Genomic DNA, 20,830 nt, shown 5'->3' with positions numbered 1-20,830 from the left:
AGGTCTCCATACTAGTATGTGAATTACAGGGTGTTTCTCAAAATGACTTCTTTCTTACACACTGTCACTGTCTGTGTTTCCCCGAGGAATCCCGATAAAAATGGTACCTCACTTGTGTGGATAGGCCTAGTGCCTGCAACAGAAAATGCCTATAAACACAATGTGGACACATCACATTTTTCTAATAAATGAGACGTGTTTTTTGCAAAGTGCACAGCTGTGGATTTTGGCCCTTAGCTCAGCCTGCACCAAGGGAAACCTACCAAGCCTATACATTTATGGAAAGTAGACAACTAGGGTAATCAAGGACAGTATGAACTGTGGGGCTCTCACTGGTTTCTGTCATCCAGAATCCTTTGTAAACCTCAAAATTGGGCTAAAAAACACGTTTTCTTCTCATTTCGGTGCTGCAAAGTTCTGGAATCTGAGTGGAGCCACAAATTTCCTTCCACCCAGCATTACCCCAAGTCTCCCGATAAAAATGGTACCTCACTTGTGTGGGTAAGCCTAGTCCCCCCCAACAGGAAATGCCCTAAAGCACAACGTGGGCACATCACATTTTTCTAATGAAAACAGATGCGTTTTTTGAAAAGTGCCTAGCTGTGGATTTTGGCCTCTTGCTCCGGTGGCACCTAGGGAAACCTTCCAAACCTATACATTTATGGAAAGTAGACACTTAGGAGAATCCAGGATGGGGTGACTTGTGGGGCTTTCACCAAGTTCTGTCACCCAAAAAAATCTGTCCTTCCACCCAGCATTCCCTCAAGTCTCCGATAAAAATGGTACCTCATATGCGTGAGTAGGCCTAGTGCCCAAGACGGGAATCGACCACACAACGGTTAATATTAGTACTTACATGAGAGCAACTGTTAAACCTGGGGTGATCCATTCCTGACGCGGGCACTAGGCACAGGCACTCAAGTGGGGTAGCGTTTTTATCAGGACAGGTGGGGAAACACTGGGACATAGGAATTTTGTGGATCACAGCATATTCTTGTAGTTTTAATGACAGAAATGTAAGAAAAAATAGAGTTTTTATTCAGCATTTAACCTTTGCAGAATATTCTGGGTAGGACAACTTTGGGGAATCCACACAAGCCACACCTCCGTGGACTCTCCGAGGGTGTCTAGTTTCCGGAAGTGTCTGGGTTTGGTAGGTTTCACTATATGGCCGCCGAGATCCGGACCAAAAACGCAGGTGCCCTCCTTACAAAACCAGGTTGTTTTGTGATAGATAATTTTGATGTCTCCACAGTACGATTTTGGTGGTGGAATTTGGGGCTCAACTAAATTGGGAGCTCCCAAGACAGCACTCTGTGCTTGCCGCCGCACGCACTTGCTCTCTGGGTTGGGTAATCCTGCTGCTGTCCCGCTGCACAGGCTGCTTGCAAAGGGACAGCACGATGGTCCTCATCACCTCCCTCAGAATCACTGAGACAGGAGTTGTCAGATGGGACTCCTCCACCTGAAAAATCACTCCCAGAATCTGCTCTGTTGTCCTATCCCTCAGATGCTGTCTTAGTATCTGCTGTCTCAGTCTGATCCTAAGTCAGAGCTGTCCTCCATAACCTGAGTTAGGGCTTGATCAGCAGTCACCCAACGAGGCGCCATCGCTGCTACTAGTTAAATTGTCCCTCTAAAACACTAACCTACCTAGGCAGTCACAAAATTGCTGGTGGGTGTGTGTGTGCAACAGTAAAGGTCAATCACTGTACCTTCGCTTCTTCCCTCAATCAGCAGGTTTTCTGAAGACACTGAAAAAAAAACAAAAAAGACACAATACTACTTCCCCTTGCCACATACCCATCGTCACAGTCTCTAGCGCCTGTGCCACCCAGTCCGACAATAATTTTTGGTGCTCCCACTCTATGACCTCCTCCTCGGATTCCCTCACTACCACTCAGCAAAAGTGCCCTTCATCTCTCCATGGCCCCCCTCGCACATACATTTTATTTGTATTATAGCACAGGTAATATCTGGCTTTACTAATCCACTCAGCTATTCACATAAAATAAAAATGTGATCATTGCAGCAGGCATATAAACCTTCTGCTCTACATTATGGCATCAAAACTGCCACTAGACAAAAGCCCGATCCTTCTCTAGCAGAAACATAATCACAAGACTTAGCTTGACTTTTTTATTAATGCCTAAAAGCTACGGTGGAAAAGTGTTAGCTGGTGGCAAGTATATATATATCTCCCCTATAGTCTTTTTCTCTCTATTTATATAATTTTAATCGCTGTGTGGTTTCCCTGGGGAGGCGATATGTGGCCCCCAGAGAAACCACACATCTATTAAAAAATAAGCCCCCACAGGGTTTAGCCCTGCTCATGGGCAACCCTCTGTCAGTTTCATTTTTAAAAATGTATATAAATATTATTTTTTTAACTTATTTTTTAACCCCGTGGGAACACAATTGCGCCCTGAGGAGTAAACTTATTTTGTTTTAAATATGCCAGGGGGTCGGGCGGGGGGGCACTTTCAACATCCTTTGAAAAGAATCTGGGGCTCCTCTACCAACTTTGTTGGTTCTAGCAACACAGTCGAAACTTGAAAGAAAATGTGCTAGTAAAATGTCTCATGCCGTGCGTGACTTCAGGAAGCAGATGTCTTTCATGGCATGACGCTTCTGCTTGTATCGTGGCTCCAGCCGTGATCTGAAATCATGCTCCAAATGTGCCTTAATGCACCTGGAGGCACTCAGGGTACAGTAGAGAAACTCTACGACACAGGACACAAGAGGTCACTATCGAAGCAACATTCCCTATTCCTTGCCAAGACGCAGCAGCTTTAATGCCAAGTCACTAAGGTAATCCAAGTCCTCTGGTAAATCAGTGTCCAAACTATGGGTGCATGTTCTAATCGATGAAGTAACATTTTATTGTAGTGTTAATTGTAATCATTACAAAAATGTAAAACTGGTACATAAAAGCATGCATCGTCTGACAAGCTAGGTTATCATTAAAGTGCAGAAAAAATATTTCTGACATAATAAAAAGTAAAATACAACCTAAGTGGCAAAAATAAAACGGGCAGATTAAAATCATTTGAGACGTGGTCAGCAGGCATCCAATACTACAGACAGCTGCAAAAATAAAAAGTATTCATTTGTAGATGGGTAACTTCAACAACAAAGTGAAAAAACAATTCCTTTTTACAAAGCAGGAAAAATTACAGAAAAAAATAAACAGTTGACCAGGCTGAATTCTATGCAATGACTCCCAAGCCGTTCTGATTTTCACATTCAGCCAGTAGGAGGCAGATCTGATTTTTCCTTCTCTGCTGGTTATCCAGTATTTAAGATCAATGGATGGGATAACTCATTCAATAATGTTATGCCTAGCTTTTAATTTCATCCCGCCACATATCTGACCTCTATCTACTCAAGTTGCACCCTTCTGCATGAGAACAGGTCACTCCTGGCAAGGGGGCCATCAAGAAGGTACCATAGTTAGAGAAAGGTGAGGGGTGTTAATCCATCTACTTCCTGCTGCCCAAGAAGGATGGAGGGCTATAGCCATTTTGGACTCTTCTCTAGTCATTCCATTTTATGCAAGGACAAAATCAAAATGCTCAGTCTAGCTCAGGTTTATTCTGCCCTAGACATAGAGGACTGAATGGTATCCTTGGACTTGCTGGCTGTGTCATGTACCCATCCTGCAGTACCACAGATGCAACCTGTTGTTTGTGGAGGGGACGGGGCATTTTCAGTGTGCTGTCCTGCCTTTTGACCTCCCTTTCTCTACTCAGGTAATTACATAAGTGATGGTGGTGGTTGTGGCCCATCTCCGCAGGTCAGGAATATATGTATAGCTCTCCACAGTGACTGGCTGCTCAAGGCAGGCTGGGTACAGTCATTCATATACTGGCTTCTGACAACGGTCACAATTCTATCATTCCTGAAGTTTTCCATCTGCAAGCTGAAGAGCCACCTGCACAGCAGATTCCCTTTATAGGAACCCACCCTAGACATGGTGATGTTGGAGGAGTTTCCACTCCTGCAATGATTCAGGCATTCAGGATATGAAAATGATGTTCTGAGCTCATTCCTGGGTCTTAGTGAGGATAACAGTAAAGCTTCTTAGACTTTTGGCACCATGCACCTTGTGCCCCTTGGCATATGTGGACTTTGCATTGACATATCTGTCTCAAGTGAGTTCATTACTGGTGCTGACTGTCATACAACATCTCTTATACAAAACAGACTGCCCCATTCATTGGTGGTAGGTGGACACTAACATGTCTTGTAGAAGGCCACTCTCCCTTGCTCACCCAGAGCTTACATTAGAGGTGGATGCATCATTTGTGGGAGTTTCCCTGAAAGAGGTGGAGGTCTGGGGTCCCCGAAGGAGAGACAGCTCCACACCAACCTCCTTGAGCTTTGCACCATTTGGCTGCCTTTGAAAGCCTTTTTAATGTCCTTTAAGGGTCAGCTTGTGCAGGTCCTGTTAACCAACATGGCTGCCTTCAGGTACTGCAACAAGCAGGGTGGTGTGGAATCTTGGACTTTGATTTCCGAGTCACGTTGATTGCCTGGGATTGGACAGCAGGGTGTGATAAAACTTCTCCTTGAGCTTGAGCATTTGTCCTTCAGTCTGTCTTATCACTTCAGGAGGACCTCCAGTCTCAGCAACAGGACAGGGTCCTACACCCAGATTCCCACAACTTACGCCTCTGAACATGGAGATTAAGAAGCGACCACAGAATAGTTTTCATTTATTATCTAAAGAAGTGAATGTGCTTCTTGCAGCCACACGTCTTTCAAGAGAATTGAAAACGTTTGTGGCTTGGTGTATGGACAGTCTGCCTGATCCCTTGCTAGCCAAGTTATCAGATGTTTTATTGGTTGTTTTGTCTGGGCACCAGCCAAAGCTTTGAGGTGTGCACTGTTAAATATCAGCCCTTGTGGTCTTTCTGTGTTTGCCTGGCCAACCTTCCCCTTTCAAATTACCTGAAGTTCCTAAAAGGTTTGACATACTTGTCCATCAAAGCTCTTCATTATGGCTCAGTGGACCTTAAAATTTGATTCTTATGTTCCTAATTATCACTTTTCTGCACCACTACAGGTGCTGTCTGTGCCTCCATAACCACCTTTTTTCGTGACAGATGGATGTTGAGGACCCAATTTCCTTTCTACCAAAGGGGGGTATCGCCCTTCCACATAGGTCAGTCAGTTGTTCGCTCAGTGTTTCAATTCCCATCACTTCCATCTAAAGAAGAGAAGCGTATTCAGCGGCCTGATTGGAGGAGAACTCTAGGCCTTTATATTGAGCTCCAAAAGGCATCCCATGTAGACAACAGCTCTTCATGGCATTGCCAGTGCCAAGAGGAGGAAAGTAGTGGGAGATAATTTTGAGACTATTGCTAAAGTATAAAAGCCCAGGTGTCATTAAGGAGCGTGATGGTGTGCATTTATGCATTTTGTATTGTTGTTCTCTTTCAGGCAATCCTCATCAGTGGTCATAAGCATTGAATAGTCCCGCCCACATTTTGGGTCCCCAAAGCACTTCTTAAATATTCTCTCTCTCTCTCTATATATATATATATATATATATATATATATATATATATATATATATCTGCAGCCTATCAAGAGGGTAAATGATGACCAGATTACATTTACTTTTTTTGAAGTATATAAATAAAGTAAATTTATGTTAATAATAAAAAATATCATCGTAGCAAGCCTTCCATAAACTGTTATTGAAAAGAAAAAAAGGAAAGGGAATGAGACATTGTGAAATGGCAGTATGCCTTTAGGAACCTCACAGTACCCCTGTATCCCCCCATGCCTCACAGGTGACGGGTCAGTTCATTTTTCCAGCTCCTACTGCTAGGATCCTGGAGTACTGAGCTCTCTTTTCTTGAAAAATATTGCTAAAACCTTTCTAAATCTTTTTCAAATTAGTCTCACTTGGTAGTTGCCAGTATCTGCTGTACTGACAACCTTTTGTTTGACAAAATATTATTTTTTCTGTCAAATATGACTTCTCTTTTTAAGTGACCTTCCTGTGGGAAGAAGGGTCAGACTCACCCTCAGTCAGTCTGCATTGTCTGTCAGAGTCCCACCATACTGACACCTGTCCTCACTGCCATAAACTGTTCAGGCATACCCTCAAGTACAGGGAGAATGTCAGGCTTCATGGACTCCATGTAAGAGGATTATCCACAAGAGGCCTTGGAAAACACCAGTCCTGCTCCAAAGAGCCGTCCTCTCATCCAAAAGAAACCCACAGAGGAAGATCTTCTGAAAACAAAGACATCCTGGTTGACGTCGAGAGGTCTGACCTTGAGGAAAATACAGATATCTTCGCCATCATTATCGAAGATGCCATCAAAGAGAGGTTCAGCTCATCGCGCGACTTTGGAACACACCTGGCCTTGTCATTGAGAGTCTCATCGCCAGCAAGAAAGCACAATCAGTAGACGTCAAGACCGCCCTAGGCGTCGAGACAGCCTTCGCAGTCAAGGTCAGTGTTGACAGCCAGGTGACATTCATCGGTGTCGAAGACACAAAGCACGATGTCCAGATACACATCACTGTCAAGAATACCTTCAAAACATTTATCGACATTGAAACCATCTAGGCCTGTAGAAAAACCATCACAACTTCGAAGGAAAAGCATATGATGACTGACAAAAATGTTGGCGAAAGGCCTCAGTTGACATATCCAGAGGCCCAAATTGTGCCAGTGGACTTGGTGGTGTGATTATGCAAGTTATATATTTTGGATTGTTGGAGTTCTTTATAAACTGCATCATGTGTTGTTACCATTGGACATAATATGCACAGTTATTATAATGCTACTTAACTAGAAAGTTTATGATATCTATTTTCTAAAGCCATATTTTTTTTTTTAAACGTAGAGGAAAGTGATACAAAAAAGAACAACTCTGTTCGGGTGAATCGTTCTGTACCTTAAGATGTGTTTTGCAGTGGCCAAGTAGGAGCCCTCTTAGAGTCTAAGGGCCCATTCCACCAGGGCTAAAGCTGCCATACCACATTGGCAAAGCCTGTTCCTGTCCTAAAGCTCTGTCGTGCCACTGCTCATGTGTCTGTACATACATTTACTAAACGCTGTTGCTGCAAAAGTCCAGTCCTAGAAATTGCCATTTTGACTGCCCTGTTCTGCAAGGGTGTTTGTTTTGAGTCCACTCCTCAGACCTTCCACCTTTTCGGAGTACGGTTTGCATATCTGCTCAAATGATGAGGAAGCTGCAGCACAAATTTGTTCTATACAACTCGTCACCGACCCCACCCACAACACAGAACGCACTCTGGTCTCCATCTTCACCTCCAGCAACAGGGTGAAGTACAGCCATGTCACCGAACTCACCTGCACCGACCCCTCTATTGTACACTTCAACATCTACAACCCCCACACCTCTACAGCCGAGTCAGCCAGCACCCTTCATCGCAGCTGTAGAGAAGTATCAGAGAGCCAATGGGCATACACCCTCAACACATCATTCCCCAACACTGCGTCTGACCTGTATCAAGCTGTCAAAAAGTTACATTCCTGGATCACCAACATCATTGCTCCCATTAAGACCAGCAGACACAGGAGATCGACCAAGTAGGCACAGTGGTACACCTAGAAAGTGAGAACAGCAAAATGTCACTGCAAGCAACTGGAAATAAAGAAGGCGCACAAGCAAGGACAGCTCAGAGAAGACCACCTTCAAGACCTCCCTCGACCACTATCACTGGCTTTTGAGAAAGACAAAGAGGAAAGCTCAGCTGACCGCATCAAATCTAGTTCCAGCTAAGAGCTCTTCAACGTCATCAGAGAATTCGCCAACCTCACAGCCACAGAAAACAGCATCACCCACTCTAAGAACTATATGGCAGTCTAGCCAACGTTTTCCACAACAAGATCACCACCATCTATAAAAACTTCGAACCCCAGGCCAAGCGGTCAGACTTCCTTCACTTTCACGCACTCACAGAAATCAACATGGACCAATGAGTTACCTCATGGGACCAGCTCACCCCCCAGTACACTACCACCATAATGAACTCTGTTCACTCAGGATCCCGCATGGACCCCTGCCTGCCTGGTGTTTTCAGCCTCAGAAATTGCAGGATCAGCAGCGAGCTCACCACCCTAGTCAACTCCTCACTTGCCACGTCCACCTTTCTCGAAGACTGGAAACATGCATAAGTCAAACCACTCCTCAAGAAACAATCTGCCAACCTGAGCGAACTCAAAAACTACCACCCCATCTCCCTTCTCGCTTTCTCTACCAAAGTCCTGGAAAAAGCCATTATCCAACAACTCGCAAAATATCTGGAGCAGAACCTTCTCCTAGACACCTCCCAATCTGAATTCTGTGCCAACCACAGCACCGAGACTGCCTCGATCACAGCCACTGATGACATCAGAGCCCTCCTCGACTTGGGAGAAAAAGCGGCTTTGATTCTCCTCAAACTCTTAACAGCCTTTGACACTGTATCTCATCACACCATGATCAGAAGACTGCATCACATCGATGTCTAAGGAAACGCCCTCAAGTGGCTCACCTCCTTCCTCACCGAAAGCACGTAGAAGATCTGCCTACCTCCATTCACCTTCAAACCCAAGGACATCTTTTGCAATGTCCCTCAAAGATCCTTTGTCACCCCCAGCCTTTTCAAAACCTACATGACCCATTGGCCAATATCGTCATATCCTACGGATTAAGCATCATATCCTACGCAGAAAACACCTAGCTCATCCTCTAAGAAGATCCCATCAACACAAGAACCAACTGTCACAGGTGCATAGCATGCTTCACCAACTGGATGAAGGACAACTGCCTGAAGCTCAATGCAGACAAAAAAGGAAGTGCTTAACTTTGGCAACAACACCTCACCATAATCCTGGACAGCAAACTAACCATGAAGTTTCAGATAAACGCAGTCGCCTCTGCCTGCTTTCGCACACTGCTTGTTCCGAAAAGTCTTCAAATGGCTCCCCCTGAACACTAGATGTACTGTCACTCAGGCCCTAATCAAGTGACGCACAGAAGCAGGGTTAGCTGAAAGTTTCAGTGTCTCTCATTCTTTTTTGTGTTTTTAATCCTGACAGGAGGCACGAATAAAGTTGCACACCTGCTTTGAAGTCATTTTCAATCACCTTTTTCACCTTTTCACTTACCACATGCTCCGCATACCTAACCACCCTTTAGTTCACCATAGGGTTTCCATCTACTCTTTTAAAAGCATCAGAAAGAGCTCCTCCTTGTCTTTGAGGGTGTTGTAGCCCCCACCATGATCAGGTGTCATGGTGTGAGGAGAATCCCAGTGAAGCATACCACCTCTGGTGGGTGAGGGAATTCGTTCTTTAGATGGAATTCTTCCAGTCAGCTGTGTCTTTCTTTATTTCTTCATCTCTTTTCAGACCAAGGTGTGTGGTTGTTACTTGTAAAATTTTGGAGTGAACACCTGCTGGTCTGTAAATCTCCCCAGCCCCCTTTCTTGTGTTTATGTAAATTTAAAATAGGTATTGGGAGCTAGATAAGGTGAATTGTCATCCCAGGATGCAAAATGGGTAAAAGCTCAGAGGAAGCTGAGGTAATGTGAGGGTGATCATTTCAGTAGCTTGTGAAATGTTAGCATTAAGGGTGCATTGGGAGATTGAACATGTGAAGATAGTAAGAGATATTTTTGTCGAGCATGGCCAAGATGTATCGTTGGCTAGGTCATATCACAATGCTTTGTTTTTGTTGGCCAATTATATCAATCCAGAACAGTGTAAAGAAGCTGAGTGGAAGGATTTGCAGAAATCCCGCTTCATCAGTGTTCATTAGGCATATCCTTAAATGCAAGATGGAAAGCCACATGCGACACCAGTGGTTCAGCAGTATGAAATTGCTTTTAATTCACTTCAAGCATATAGTAATCCACTCAAAATCTATTGCATTTTCTTTCGGCAACAGCAAATGTATCCAGTCATTGCCATTCATATTTACTCTTGAGGATATTCTTATCCCATATCAGTTTTGAATATAACTATGGTGGACAACACTTGCCATAAATGAATCCCTTTTCCAGATTTCACTATATGATCCAACATTTTCAGTCGTTGTAGGCAGTTCTGTAAACTTGCTTCAAGATTCAGATAATGGTTGTGCATAACTTTCATATAGATTTCTTTTTCCCCACACTGTGATGGCAAACCTTTAAGTCCTGACAGAGCATTATTTATTTGCCAGAATAAAGGGATTAAGTAGCACACACCAGCTACACTGGTGCAAAAGGGTATACTTGATGTATGATGCTAGAAAACTAATGCTTATTGTCAGAGATCCTCTTAAAATAATCAAGTACTCTCTTTCCTTGCATATGAAGAAACCTGGAATATCCATTTCTGGAGACATGTCTGGCATGGAAGATGATCATTCTACACACAGCCATCAGGGTCAGTGGCTGCGCAGGAGACGGCTGGACGGAGCTCTCAATAGGGTACCAGTGGGATTTTATCAGAAAGTCTGGAAAATTCTACAGAAGGTGAGTGACCACCTCTTTTATTTAAGCTGTCTGTGCTATTAAGATAGTGCTCTTAGTCACTGAATGCACAATACATTGTCAATTTTCATTGTTTTTTAAACCTAGTTTATTGTAGTGTTATTTTTCCAGTCAAAAAACGGTTACAAACCCCTACCCATGAAGTCACAAATTGCATACATTTTCTGGTCAGTCATGAAAAGGTCATTAACAGGAAGCAGGAAGTTCTACAGAAGTCACAAGGCAATTGTTCCACTTGGCCAGCCCTGTATCATATGTTGGTTCATTAGCAAGAAAATTCCATATTGATGCAAAACTTATTTTAGAAATCTTCCAGCAATGGTGAGTCTGTCTCTCAGGTTTAAGGGTTTCCTGCAGTATAAGGCCTGTGGTGCAATCTGTTGTCAAGAAGATGGTACCTGTTGTGCGAGGATTAAAAGTTGCTGTAGTTTCACTACAAATTTATAAATCTGAAATTGCTGTTGTAAAATGGTGTTCAATATTGTGTAGTTAGTTATAAAATTTCAGGTTTCTCCAGCATTGGATCTTTCATAGATTCCCAAGATTGAATCATCTCTGTCTTCGACTGGGAGTCCCACAGAAGTCATATTGAGCAGTGGAATGTCAAACATGGCCTTCAACACTTTAATATGATCACATCATTAACCTATTCACATTTCAGAAGACTCAAATATCAACCAATTATATTCAAGTTCGGACAACACCCCTCCCCTAGAGACCACTATAGCTCAGATTCCTACCTCACAACGTGTATGGATGGAGGTTCCTGAACTCTTCTCAGTCTTCTCCAGATAAGTGCCTTTTGACTCACTTAGGTTTTTATTTTGAGATCAAAGTCCACACTTCTGTGGAATTAACTGCTGGATTAAGCAGACCATGCCTGGCACTTCCAAACAAGATCCCATCAGAACAAGTAGAACCAGTGTTGAAAAGAGGCTTCAATCTGAATATCCACATAAATAATACATTTTGGTGCCTCTATTCTAACCATGAGGCTAAAGACTGCATGTACCTTTTTAATCTATGTAATCTTGTAATTACCTATTGACTGTTTTCTCCAGGAGCTTTACACTTTTCACATAATTCCCAAGGACAGAGGGTATACTTTTGCTCTATCTTCAAAAAGTAAAATCTGGAATGTGCCATCTTCAATGAAAACGTATAAGATTCCTCACGACCATCTAAACAAGCATTTGCAATGCAATGGGTCTCGCGATTGCTCGAGTTAGAGCTATTTGTGTTGAAAATTACTAACTTGGACTTTTTTTGCCAAACAAACTGAAAATAAAAAGTAAAACAGTTGACATGACAAAGCCAATTCAAATGGCTGCTGTGACCGTGAAGGAGACACACAAAAGGAAAAAAAAAAGGTTTGCTCGCAGTCAGATTTATCCATGTAACGGGGTGGATGGTAAAGACGGTAACAAACCTGCCGTAAGGAGGGACAAACATAAAGCAGTTACAAAAGAAAAGAAAGGATTTTTGAAAGGCAAGCCCATGAACGAGTTATAGTGATGGGCATGTGGTGGATGTGGTTAAAAGCCCAGATACATACCAACACGTCGGAAAAGCAGCACTTTGCACTTCTTTGCTCAACCTAAAAAGGGCTCATTCTCTTGATGGACACTCTCCAAAGTCCACTTCTGAAGAGATGCTGTTAGAAGTGTATCCTTTCTGATGGCTAACCTAGGATTTGTTCCCTTTTTGTTGAACCCTATTTTTGTTGATTATAGAACTCTGTGCACTTTATCCCTGCTAACCAGTGTTGAAGTGCTTGTGCGCTCCTTTTCAAACATGGTAAAATTGGCATACACTTTATTAGCACATTTGATTACTTAGAGTCCCTAGTATATGGTACTAAATGTACCCAGAGCCTGTAAATTAAATGGTACTACTGAGTTGCAACACTCCTCATGTCACCCAGTAAAGTAGCACTGTAAAGCATGTTTCAAGGCTTCCCACCGCAACCTAGGTGTGCAGTTTTAAATTGCTATTTCGACCATTTAACTCCCCCAAAGTCGTTTTTCACTGTGGCAGGGTTGACACTCGCATAGGTTAACTCTGGTTCACACTGTTACATTTAAGAAGTACAAAATTCTGTTTGGCAATAGCTAGAAAAATACTTCAATGATTCGTTTTTATAATAAATTAAAATCCTGCTTAATGGTTAAGTCAAATTTTATGTTACTATTTTGGAAATGACACTTTATTAAAGTTGTCATTTTTCTACCTAATACAAAAAGGCATTCCTGTTGGTGTCCAGCTGTCACCTGACGACAATTAGCTCCCTTTTAGTGAGAAATGTAAGATGTGTATTGTTCCCAGAGTAGGCAAAAGGCTCTGGATGTGGGGGTGAGCACTTCTCTCTTGACAGAATGACCTTGGGGCTGGGCCCAGCCCCTTCCTGAGCTACAGGGGATGCCTACCTTGTCTCTGGCAGATGAAGCTCAGACCTAGGCCTTCCGGCGTCCCTTTGTCTCTGTAGTCAGGCTGACACCAAACCCAAAGGGAGGGGACCACTGAAGTGACTCCAAGGGTCTGTTGGCTGATCTCCTGTTTGAGGTACAGAGACATAACAACCTTCCAGAGACTTCTTTTCCTGCAACTGCCCAGCTGACCAGTTCAAACTGGACCTGTCCTGTATCCCGCTGCTGGCCTCTGTTGGAATGAATCCCAAACCCAGCTGTTGCCGCTCTGGTCCTGGACCATCGACTGGCATTAGAGTGTAATCCTCATGCCCAAACTACAAGAGCTGCGACTTAGATACTTTTTGCCAACTTTTTGTCTAAAGAAACTATGAGAGACCAAGCACAGTTGAGCCAAAGCTATCGACATTGATTTGGCAGTCGGATCCAACTTGGTGATTCACCCTACTGCAAGAGATCCAACTTCCAGAAATATTTCTAAGTCCGGATGTAGGGGGCTTCAGCGAGACTGATGCTGAGTTGATCGACGTTGAGGCTGTCCTGGGCATGGCCTCCAGACTTTTCCAGTTCTGAGCTTTCCCGCCTTCGCCGGCTACCATACCAGCATCCCACACTTCAGCACTCCATCCAGCTTGCAGCTTTCCCTGCTGATGACTTGTCAACTATCACTTTTTCTCCATAAAAGTTGCTAAAGTAGGTGGTAAACTTAACACTGTACACTGGGACAAACCTGGTTACTGTAGAGACTTGCGCTTTGCTCTGACTTTGACCTGTTTTAACCAAACCACATAACCACAGTAGGCGCTTTGTTGTTTTTTGTGCTATTTTTAATTCATACTTTAAACATTCATATCTGATGTTTTACTTATTGCATCATTGAATTCTGGTGTCTTTTTTTTTTAAATATATTTTCTATTTTTCTAAATTGTTGGATAAATACTTTACACGTTGCCTCTACGTTAAGCCTGACTTCTTTGTGTCAAGCTACCTGCGGGTTAAACACAAGTTTATTTAGTGAATGTAGTGGGGTACCCTGGCAAGGATAGAGATTATGATTTGAAGTGGGTCATTCCCTCAAAGTCCCTGCCCCCCTTCCAATGTAATACTCTTAATTTCTTACATGCGCCATACATGTCAGATGCGCTTCCTAAGAAAATTGTTAAAAAATAAAGAGAAAAGTCTGTTATCTGAGGTAGTCATTTTGTCAAACAAAAAAAAAAATGTTTCAAAAATGACTTCTAAACCAACAATGCCTAGGAAAAAGCAATCTTTGGACTAAGAGAGACCAAAGTTTTCAACCATGCCATTGACAATGACATCACAGATGAGTACATTGTGTCAACTAAAGAAAAAAAAAATCAGACATCTCATTAAAGGAAAGTCACAGAATCTTCCACCAGTGGTGACTGTCTTGTCAGTTACTTCTCCACGGACTTCTTTGGTAAGAATGTTGAAGGCAACCACTGCAACTAAAACACCCTCAACAAAAATACAGTCAATGGCAGAATTTTAAATGACAGTATAAACTAAGTCTCTCTTATCTCAGAAAGAGGCATCCCAGCTCTGCTGAAAATACTTCTCCAGCTAAAGTCTGCCCATATCCTCCACAGCGCCTTTTCGATACAGAGGAATCTGATGATGAGGGACTTTTCATGTTGCCTACAGTTCTACGCTGCTCAAGGTCAACTGTCAGGGTCCTAACTACTAGGAATATGGTGATGGCGAGGATGTCTTGAAATTACATCATGAACATAGAGAAGAGGACACTACTGCAAGGGTCTTATATCAATCCTTTTAAGAACAACATTGAGAGGATCGATGACGGTATGTCAAAGAAATATATGATAACGGTGCCCCGATCACAAGTGAACCAATGATAACTGTGCCAATTTATTTGGTGAAAGACATACAGCTTTGGCTGGCACACTGTTACTCCCACACCCAGTTGATCAACAAAGACTGCATTCTGATGGATACAACTACCTGTGGATTCCTCACCTAATGAATACTCCCATGGCGCCAGCATTCAATGGAAATCTTCTTCCTAGCTTCTACACGTCGACGAGGACGTCACATTAGCCCACGCGACGCCGTCTGACATCATCCAGGCAATAAGAGGTCCTCGCCGACGTCAGTTCCCTTTTTTCCGTGCATTCGAAACGGTTATCTTCGAGGGAGCTACTGTTACTTTCATAGTTACAGTGTATTTTCTGCTGCGTGGATTTTCTCTGCGGTAATTATGTCTGCGAGGAAGTCGGGTTTCAAGCCCTGTCGAGAGTGTGGCGGCAAGATGTCCGTTACTGATCCTCACTCCGACTGTTTATGGTGTTTAAGCTCCGACCACGACGTCGCGACTTGTGATTCATGTCAGCACATGAATCCGAAGGCCCTGAAAGAACGTGAGGCTAAACTATTCATGGCGAAGTCGAAGAGGAAAGAGAAAAAAACATCATAAGAAGTCTTCTTCGCCAAGGTCTCATCGGCGTCATCGAGACTCCCGGCGCCGTAGGGATTCACGGCGCCATTCCAGCAAGGAGTCTCGTTCGAGGTCGCCTTCAGCTCGGCGTCGGAAGACTTGGGAGGTCAGTCCCACGGTCACGCCACATCCATCGACGCCGTTGCCCTCTCCGGCGTCACCGACTTCGCCTGGACAGGCGTCTGTGATTGAGGTGACGCAGCCTCTTGTGTTTTCTCTGGCGTCGGGGTCGTCTTCGATCCAGGCACCCCAGTATCTGGCTTTTCCCACTCCTGGAGCCGATAATACCGCATTCCTGAATGCGATGTATACCATCTTTCAGCAGATGGCTCCAGGAGGTGCTCCGGCTGGTCCTTCGGGGCCCTTGGCCTTTTCATTGGGTGATCCTGTGCCTCTACAGCCGGCACCCTTTATGCCCTTTCTCCCTTTAGGGAATGTGGGCTCGGCGCCGGTGTCGGCGCCGGTGGCCGCTCCGGTGGCTCCAGAGGTTTTGGCCCCGGAGGTTTCCATCCCGTCGACTTCAGGATTTCGTCCTGTGACTCCGGCGGGTCCATCGGAGACTCCAAGATTTCTTCGTCCGGCTCCTACCTCGGCGCCGAAGCTGCCTGTGGCGCCGGACGCGACGTCGGATGGTTCCGGAGATCGGCGCCGATCTTCGACTTCGGCGGAGGCCATGTCGACTCCGCGTATCGAGGAAAGACTACACTCGAGAAGGCGTGCTCTCCGTCTTTCGGAAGAGCAAGAATACCAACGAGTCTTGGAGGAAGGAGAGGTTGAGGACTCTGGTGATGGACTGCATGGTCTGGATACAGCCAGTGGGCTGGATACTTCCCCTGAGTGGGACCTATCATCTCCAGGGGAGTATACGGAGGAGGCTGCTACCTTTCACGCTGTGGTAAGGAAGGCAGCTAACTTTCTGGACCTGCCTTTGCCGGTGGCAGAGGCGAAGCAGAATTTACTGACTGAGGTGCTACATCCGGCCTCTGCTGCAGCGGAGCCTCTCTTGCCATTCAATGAGGCTTTGCTTGATCCGGTGTTAGAGGTGTGGAAGAAGCCAGTATCTTCCTCGGCTGTTCATAGGGGTGTGGCCAGGAGATATCGGGCTGCACCATCTGACCCTGGCTTTCTGTCTAGACACCCTACGCTGGAGAGCTTGGTGGTGCAAGCCTCCTGTTCCTCTAGGTCAGCGCCTGGATCTTTCCCAACGGTACCAGGAGACAGGGACTCCAAAAAGCTGGACGCACAATCCAAGAAGATATTTTCCTCTTGCAGTTTGGTGTTGAAGGCCAACAACGCAACTTGCATTCTGGGGAGATACATCCATGCTCTTATGGATGATATATCATCTTCATTTACGGAGCTTCCCCAGGGACTTTTGAACGTTGTCTCGGATGCCCAGGCTGCCGCAACCCAGATTATCCAGTCTGGGCTGGACACGACCGACTCGGTGGCTAGGGCGATGGGCACGGCTGTGGTGGCAAGGAGACAGGCCTGGCTCCGTAACTCAGGGTTCTCTGCGGACGTGCAGTCGACCCTGTTGGACCTCCCGTTTGATGGGGACAAACTGTTTGGAGCCAAAGCGGATTCGGCCTTGGAGAGATTTAAGGAAAGCAGGGCCACAGCCAAATCATTAGGGCTGCAAGCCCCTTCTTCTGCCTCCTCCAGATTTTTCAGGAGGTTTCGTGGATTTGGGCGTGGCTCTTCCTCCTCTTCCTTTCGGGGGAGATTCCAGCAACCCACCTCTTCCCTCCCCTATAGATCATTTAGAGGGAGGGGTAGGGCCCGCAACAGAGGAGCCTCTCAGCAGCACTCTGCCTCTTCCTCGTCCTCTGGAGGGGTGCAGCAGGGAAAGCAGCCTTAGGCTTCCACCATTTCCCACTCACTCCTCTCCTGTAGGGGGAAGGTTACGACATTTTCTCCACAAGTGGGAGACTATTACATCGGACACTTGGGTTATCAGCATTGTGGGAAAAGGCTACACCCTTCCCTTTCGGGAGTTTCCGCCCCCCATCCCGCCCCGCCCATCTTATTGTTCAGAAGAACACCTCCTGTTGTTAGAACAGGAGGTTCAAGTCCTCCTTTCAAAGGGCGCGGTAGAGTTGGTCCCAGAGCAGGAAAGGGGTCGAGGTTGTTACTCTTGGTACTTCCTGATTCCCAAGAAGGATGGTCGGTTGAGACCAATCCTGGATCTGAGGATCTTGAATTGGTTCCTCAAACAGGAAAAGTTCAAGATGCTGACCCTCGCTCAGGTGCTTTTGGAGTTGAACATGGAAGATTGGATGGTGTCTGTCGACTTGCAGGATGCTTATTTTCATATCCCGATACTCAAGTCGCACAGGAAGTATCTCCGGTTTGTGGTAGGGTCGCAGCACTATCAGTTTGCGGTCCTCCTGTTTGGTCTCACTTCAGCACCTCGAGACTTCACGAAGGTGATGTCAGTGGTTGCGGCAGAGCTCAGAAGGAAGGGGATAGCAGTATTCCCTTACTTGGATGACTGGTTGATCAAAGCCAAGTCTCCGGAGCTTGTGTCGCATCATCTGCAGTCAACAACCCAGTTGTTGTTCGACCTGGGCTTTTCGATGAACGTGCCCAAATCTCACCTGGAGCCCTCTCAGCGCCTCCTGTTCATAGGGGCAGTACTGGATACAACATTGAGTCGAGCCCTTCCTCCGCCTCAGCGGATTCAAGATATTCAGGAATTGGTTCCAATGTTTCTAAATGGAGCGGTAGTTCCAGTCCTCAAGGTCCTTCGTCTGCTCGGTCTGTTTGCCTCCTGCATACTGTTGGTCACGCATTCTTGCTGGCACATGAGGGCTCTTCAGTGGTGCCTCCGAAGGCAGTGGTCTCAACACAAAGGAGATCTAGAAGGTGCTGTCAAGATCTCCAGAGATGCTGCTGTGGACTTGAAGTGGTGGATTGCGGGCAACAATCTTTCACAAGGAAAGCCGTTCGAGCAGTCACCACCAGTGACCACGGTCATATCGAATGCTTCCACTCTAGGGTGGGGAGCTCATCTGGGGGATCTGGAGATCAAAGGGCTTTGGTCTCCAGAGGAACAGATTTTTCATATCAATCTGTTGGAGTTGCGGGCTGTACGTCTGGCTCTCAAGGCCTTCCTCCCTTCCCTTCGTGGTCAGTCGGTACAGGTCCTGACGGACAATACTACTGCGATGTGGTACATAAACAAACAGGGAGGAGTAGGGTCGTACCTTCTCTGCAGAGAAGCTCTTCGACTATGGTCCTGGGCAAAGGACCATCAGATTTGCTTGGTAGCAAGTCATCTGGCCGGGGTCTTGAATGTACGTGCGGACAGTCTCAGTCGCCATTTCGCGGCCGACCACGAGTGGCATCTCCATCCAGATCAAGTCCTTTTAATCTTCCAGATGTGGGGGTTTCCTCGGATAGATCTGTTTGCCACTCTGGAGAGCACGCATTGTCCGTTATACTGCAGCCTCCAGTATCCGATGCAGGGAGCGTTGGGGGACGCGTTTCAGATAACCTGGTGCGACCAGTTGCTTTACGCGTTTCCCCCCATACCCTTGATTCCTCGAGTGTTGAGGAAGATTCGCCAAGACCGGGCCCAAGTCATCTTAATAGCTCCGGATTGGCCAAGGAGGGTGTGGTACTCTGACCTTCTCCAACTCTCGCTGTGCCCTCCTCTCCGTCTCCCTCTCAGGGCAGACCTCCTCTCGCTGTCGCAGGGGCAGGTTTTACACCCCAACCTCCAGAGTCTGCACCTACATGCCTGGAAATTGAACGGGGAAACCTGAGTTCCTTCTCTCTCCCGCCTGATGTAGTGGATGTTATATTAGCAGCCAGGCGACACTCCACTAAATCTATCTACGCTAATAGGTGGTCTAAATTTGTTATGTGGTGTGGAGAGAGACAGATTGATCCCTTAAATGCTCATCTGTCAGATGTTTTGTTTTTTGCTCTGTCACTAGCGCAGAAAGGTTGTGCAGTGGCTACTATTAAAGGTTATTTGTCTGCCTTGTCAGCCTTCATTTGTCTTCCAGACCAACCATCGTTATTTAAATCCCCTATTGTTCTTAGATTCTTGAAAGGTCTTCTAAATAAATATCCTCCAAAACCATTTGTTATGCCTCAATGGGATTTGTCCTTGGTCCTGACTTTCCTTATGGGGTCCCCTTTTGAGCCTATGCATTCTTGCCCCTTAAGGTACTTAGTTATTAAAACAGTCTTCCTGGTGGCTATAACATCTGCAAGAAGAGTGAGTGAGTTGCAGGCCTTATCGGTAAAACCCCCTTATACAACTTTTTATGGGGATAAGGTGGTGTTGAGGACCAAGGCTGCTTTCCTCCCGAAGGTTGTTTCACCTTTCCATTTGGCCCAGACAATTACTTTGTCCACGTTCTACCCTCCGCCTCATCCTTCTAAGGAGGAAGAGAGACTACATCGCTTGGACCCAAAGAGGGCGTTAAGCTTCTTCATTGATAGAACAAAGGATTTCAGGCTGGAGGATCAGCTATTCATCGGATACGTGGGCAAGAGGAGAGGAAAGGCAGTCCACAAGAGAACACTCTCCAGGTGGGTTGTTCTTTGCATTAAAATCTGTTACTCTTTAGAAAAGAAGGATCCTCCTGATGGCATTAGAGCTCATTCCACCAGAGCTAAGTCGGCCACTTCGGCCTTGGCCAGAGGTGTTCCTGTGGTCGACATCTGCAAGGCCGCAACTTGGTCGTCCCTTCACACTTTTGCGAAACATTACTGTTTGGACTCTGAGGTCAGAAGGGACGGCCATTTTGCACAGTCAGTGCTGCAGGATTTCTTGGTTTGACCATTTAGGCACCCACCACCGGGCGTGGTACTGCTTTGGGACTCTATTCATTAGGTGAGGAATCCACAGGTAGTTGTATCCATCAGAAGAACGAGTTACTTACCTTCGGTAACGACTTTTCTGGTGGATACATTAGCTACCTGTGGATTCCTCACGGTTACACCCGCCTCCCCGTTGCCTTTTTGGTCTTACCAAGTAATCCTTGAGTGTGCTCCTCTTGGTCTTCAAGACTGCAATAGATTTTGTATATATGGATATTTGTGTATATATATATATATATATATATATATATATATATATATATCTTTGTGTATATACATAATTAGTATATATTTGTTTGATTTAAAAAAAAAAAAAAAAAAAAAGGAGTTATATTAAATCTACAGCCATTTTGTGGCAATGTTGTGTGATTTACAATGTTATGGGATGTTGCCTTGATCTTTCATTGCATTGGGTTATTGTTCTCATGCACGTAAAAAATGTTGGTACTGACGTCGGCACCTCGGCGAGGACCTCTTATTGCCTGTATGACGTCAGTCGGCGTCGCGTGGGCTAATGTGACGTCCTCGTCGACGTGCAGAAGCTAGGAAGAAGATTTCCGTCGAATGCTGGCGCCAT

General features: G+C 45.3%; 1 protein-coding gene across 2 annotated transcripts in view; it reads left to right on the top strand.

The window, feature by feature from the left end:
• The window catches only part of PHKA1 (phosphorylase kinase regulatory subunit alpha 1), a 967,577-nt gene that overhangs the window by 790,099 nt on the left and 156,648 nt on the right, over nucleotides 1-20,830 (top strand). For both annotated transcript variants that reach the window (XM_069211854.1, XM_069211853.1), the window contains one exon: nucleotides 10,336-10,494. In XM_069211854.1, coding sequence (XP_069067955.1) covers nucleotides 10,336-10,494 — 159 coding nt within the window. The remainder of the gene's footprint in view (nucleotides 1-10,335; nucleotides 10,495-20,830) is intronic.

This window comes from Pleurodeles waltl, chromosome 10, assembly GCF_031143425.1.
Source record: "Pleurodeles waltl isolate 20211129_DDA chromosome 10, aPleWal1.hap1.20221129, whole genome shotgun sequence".
NCBI lineage: Eukaryota > Metazoa > Chordata > Amphibia > Caudata > Salamandridae > Pleurodeles > Pleurodeles waltl.
Note: the sequence above shows the minus strand (reverse complement) of the source record. Positions and strands in the feature narration are given on the sequence as shown.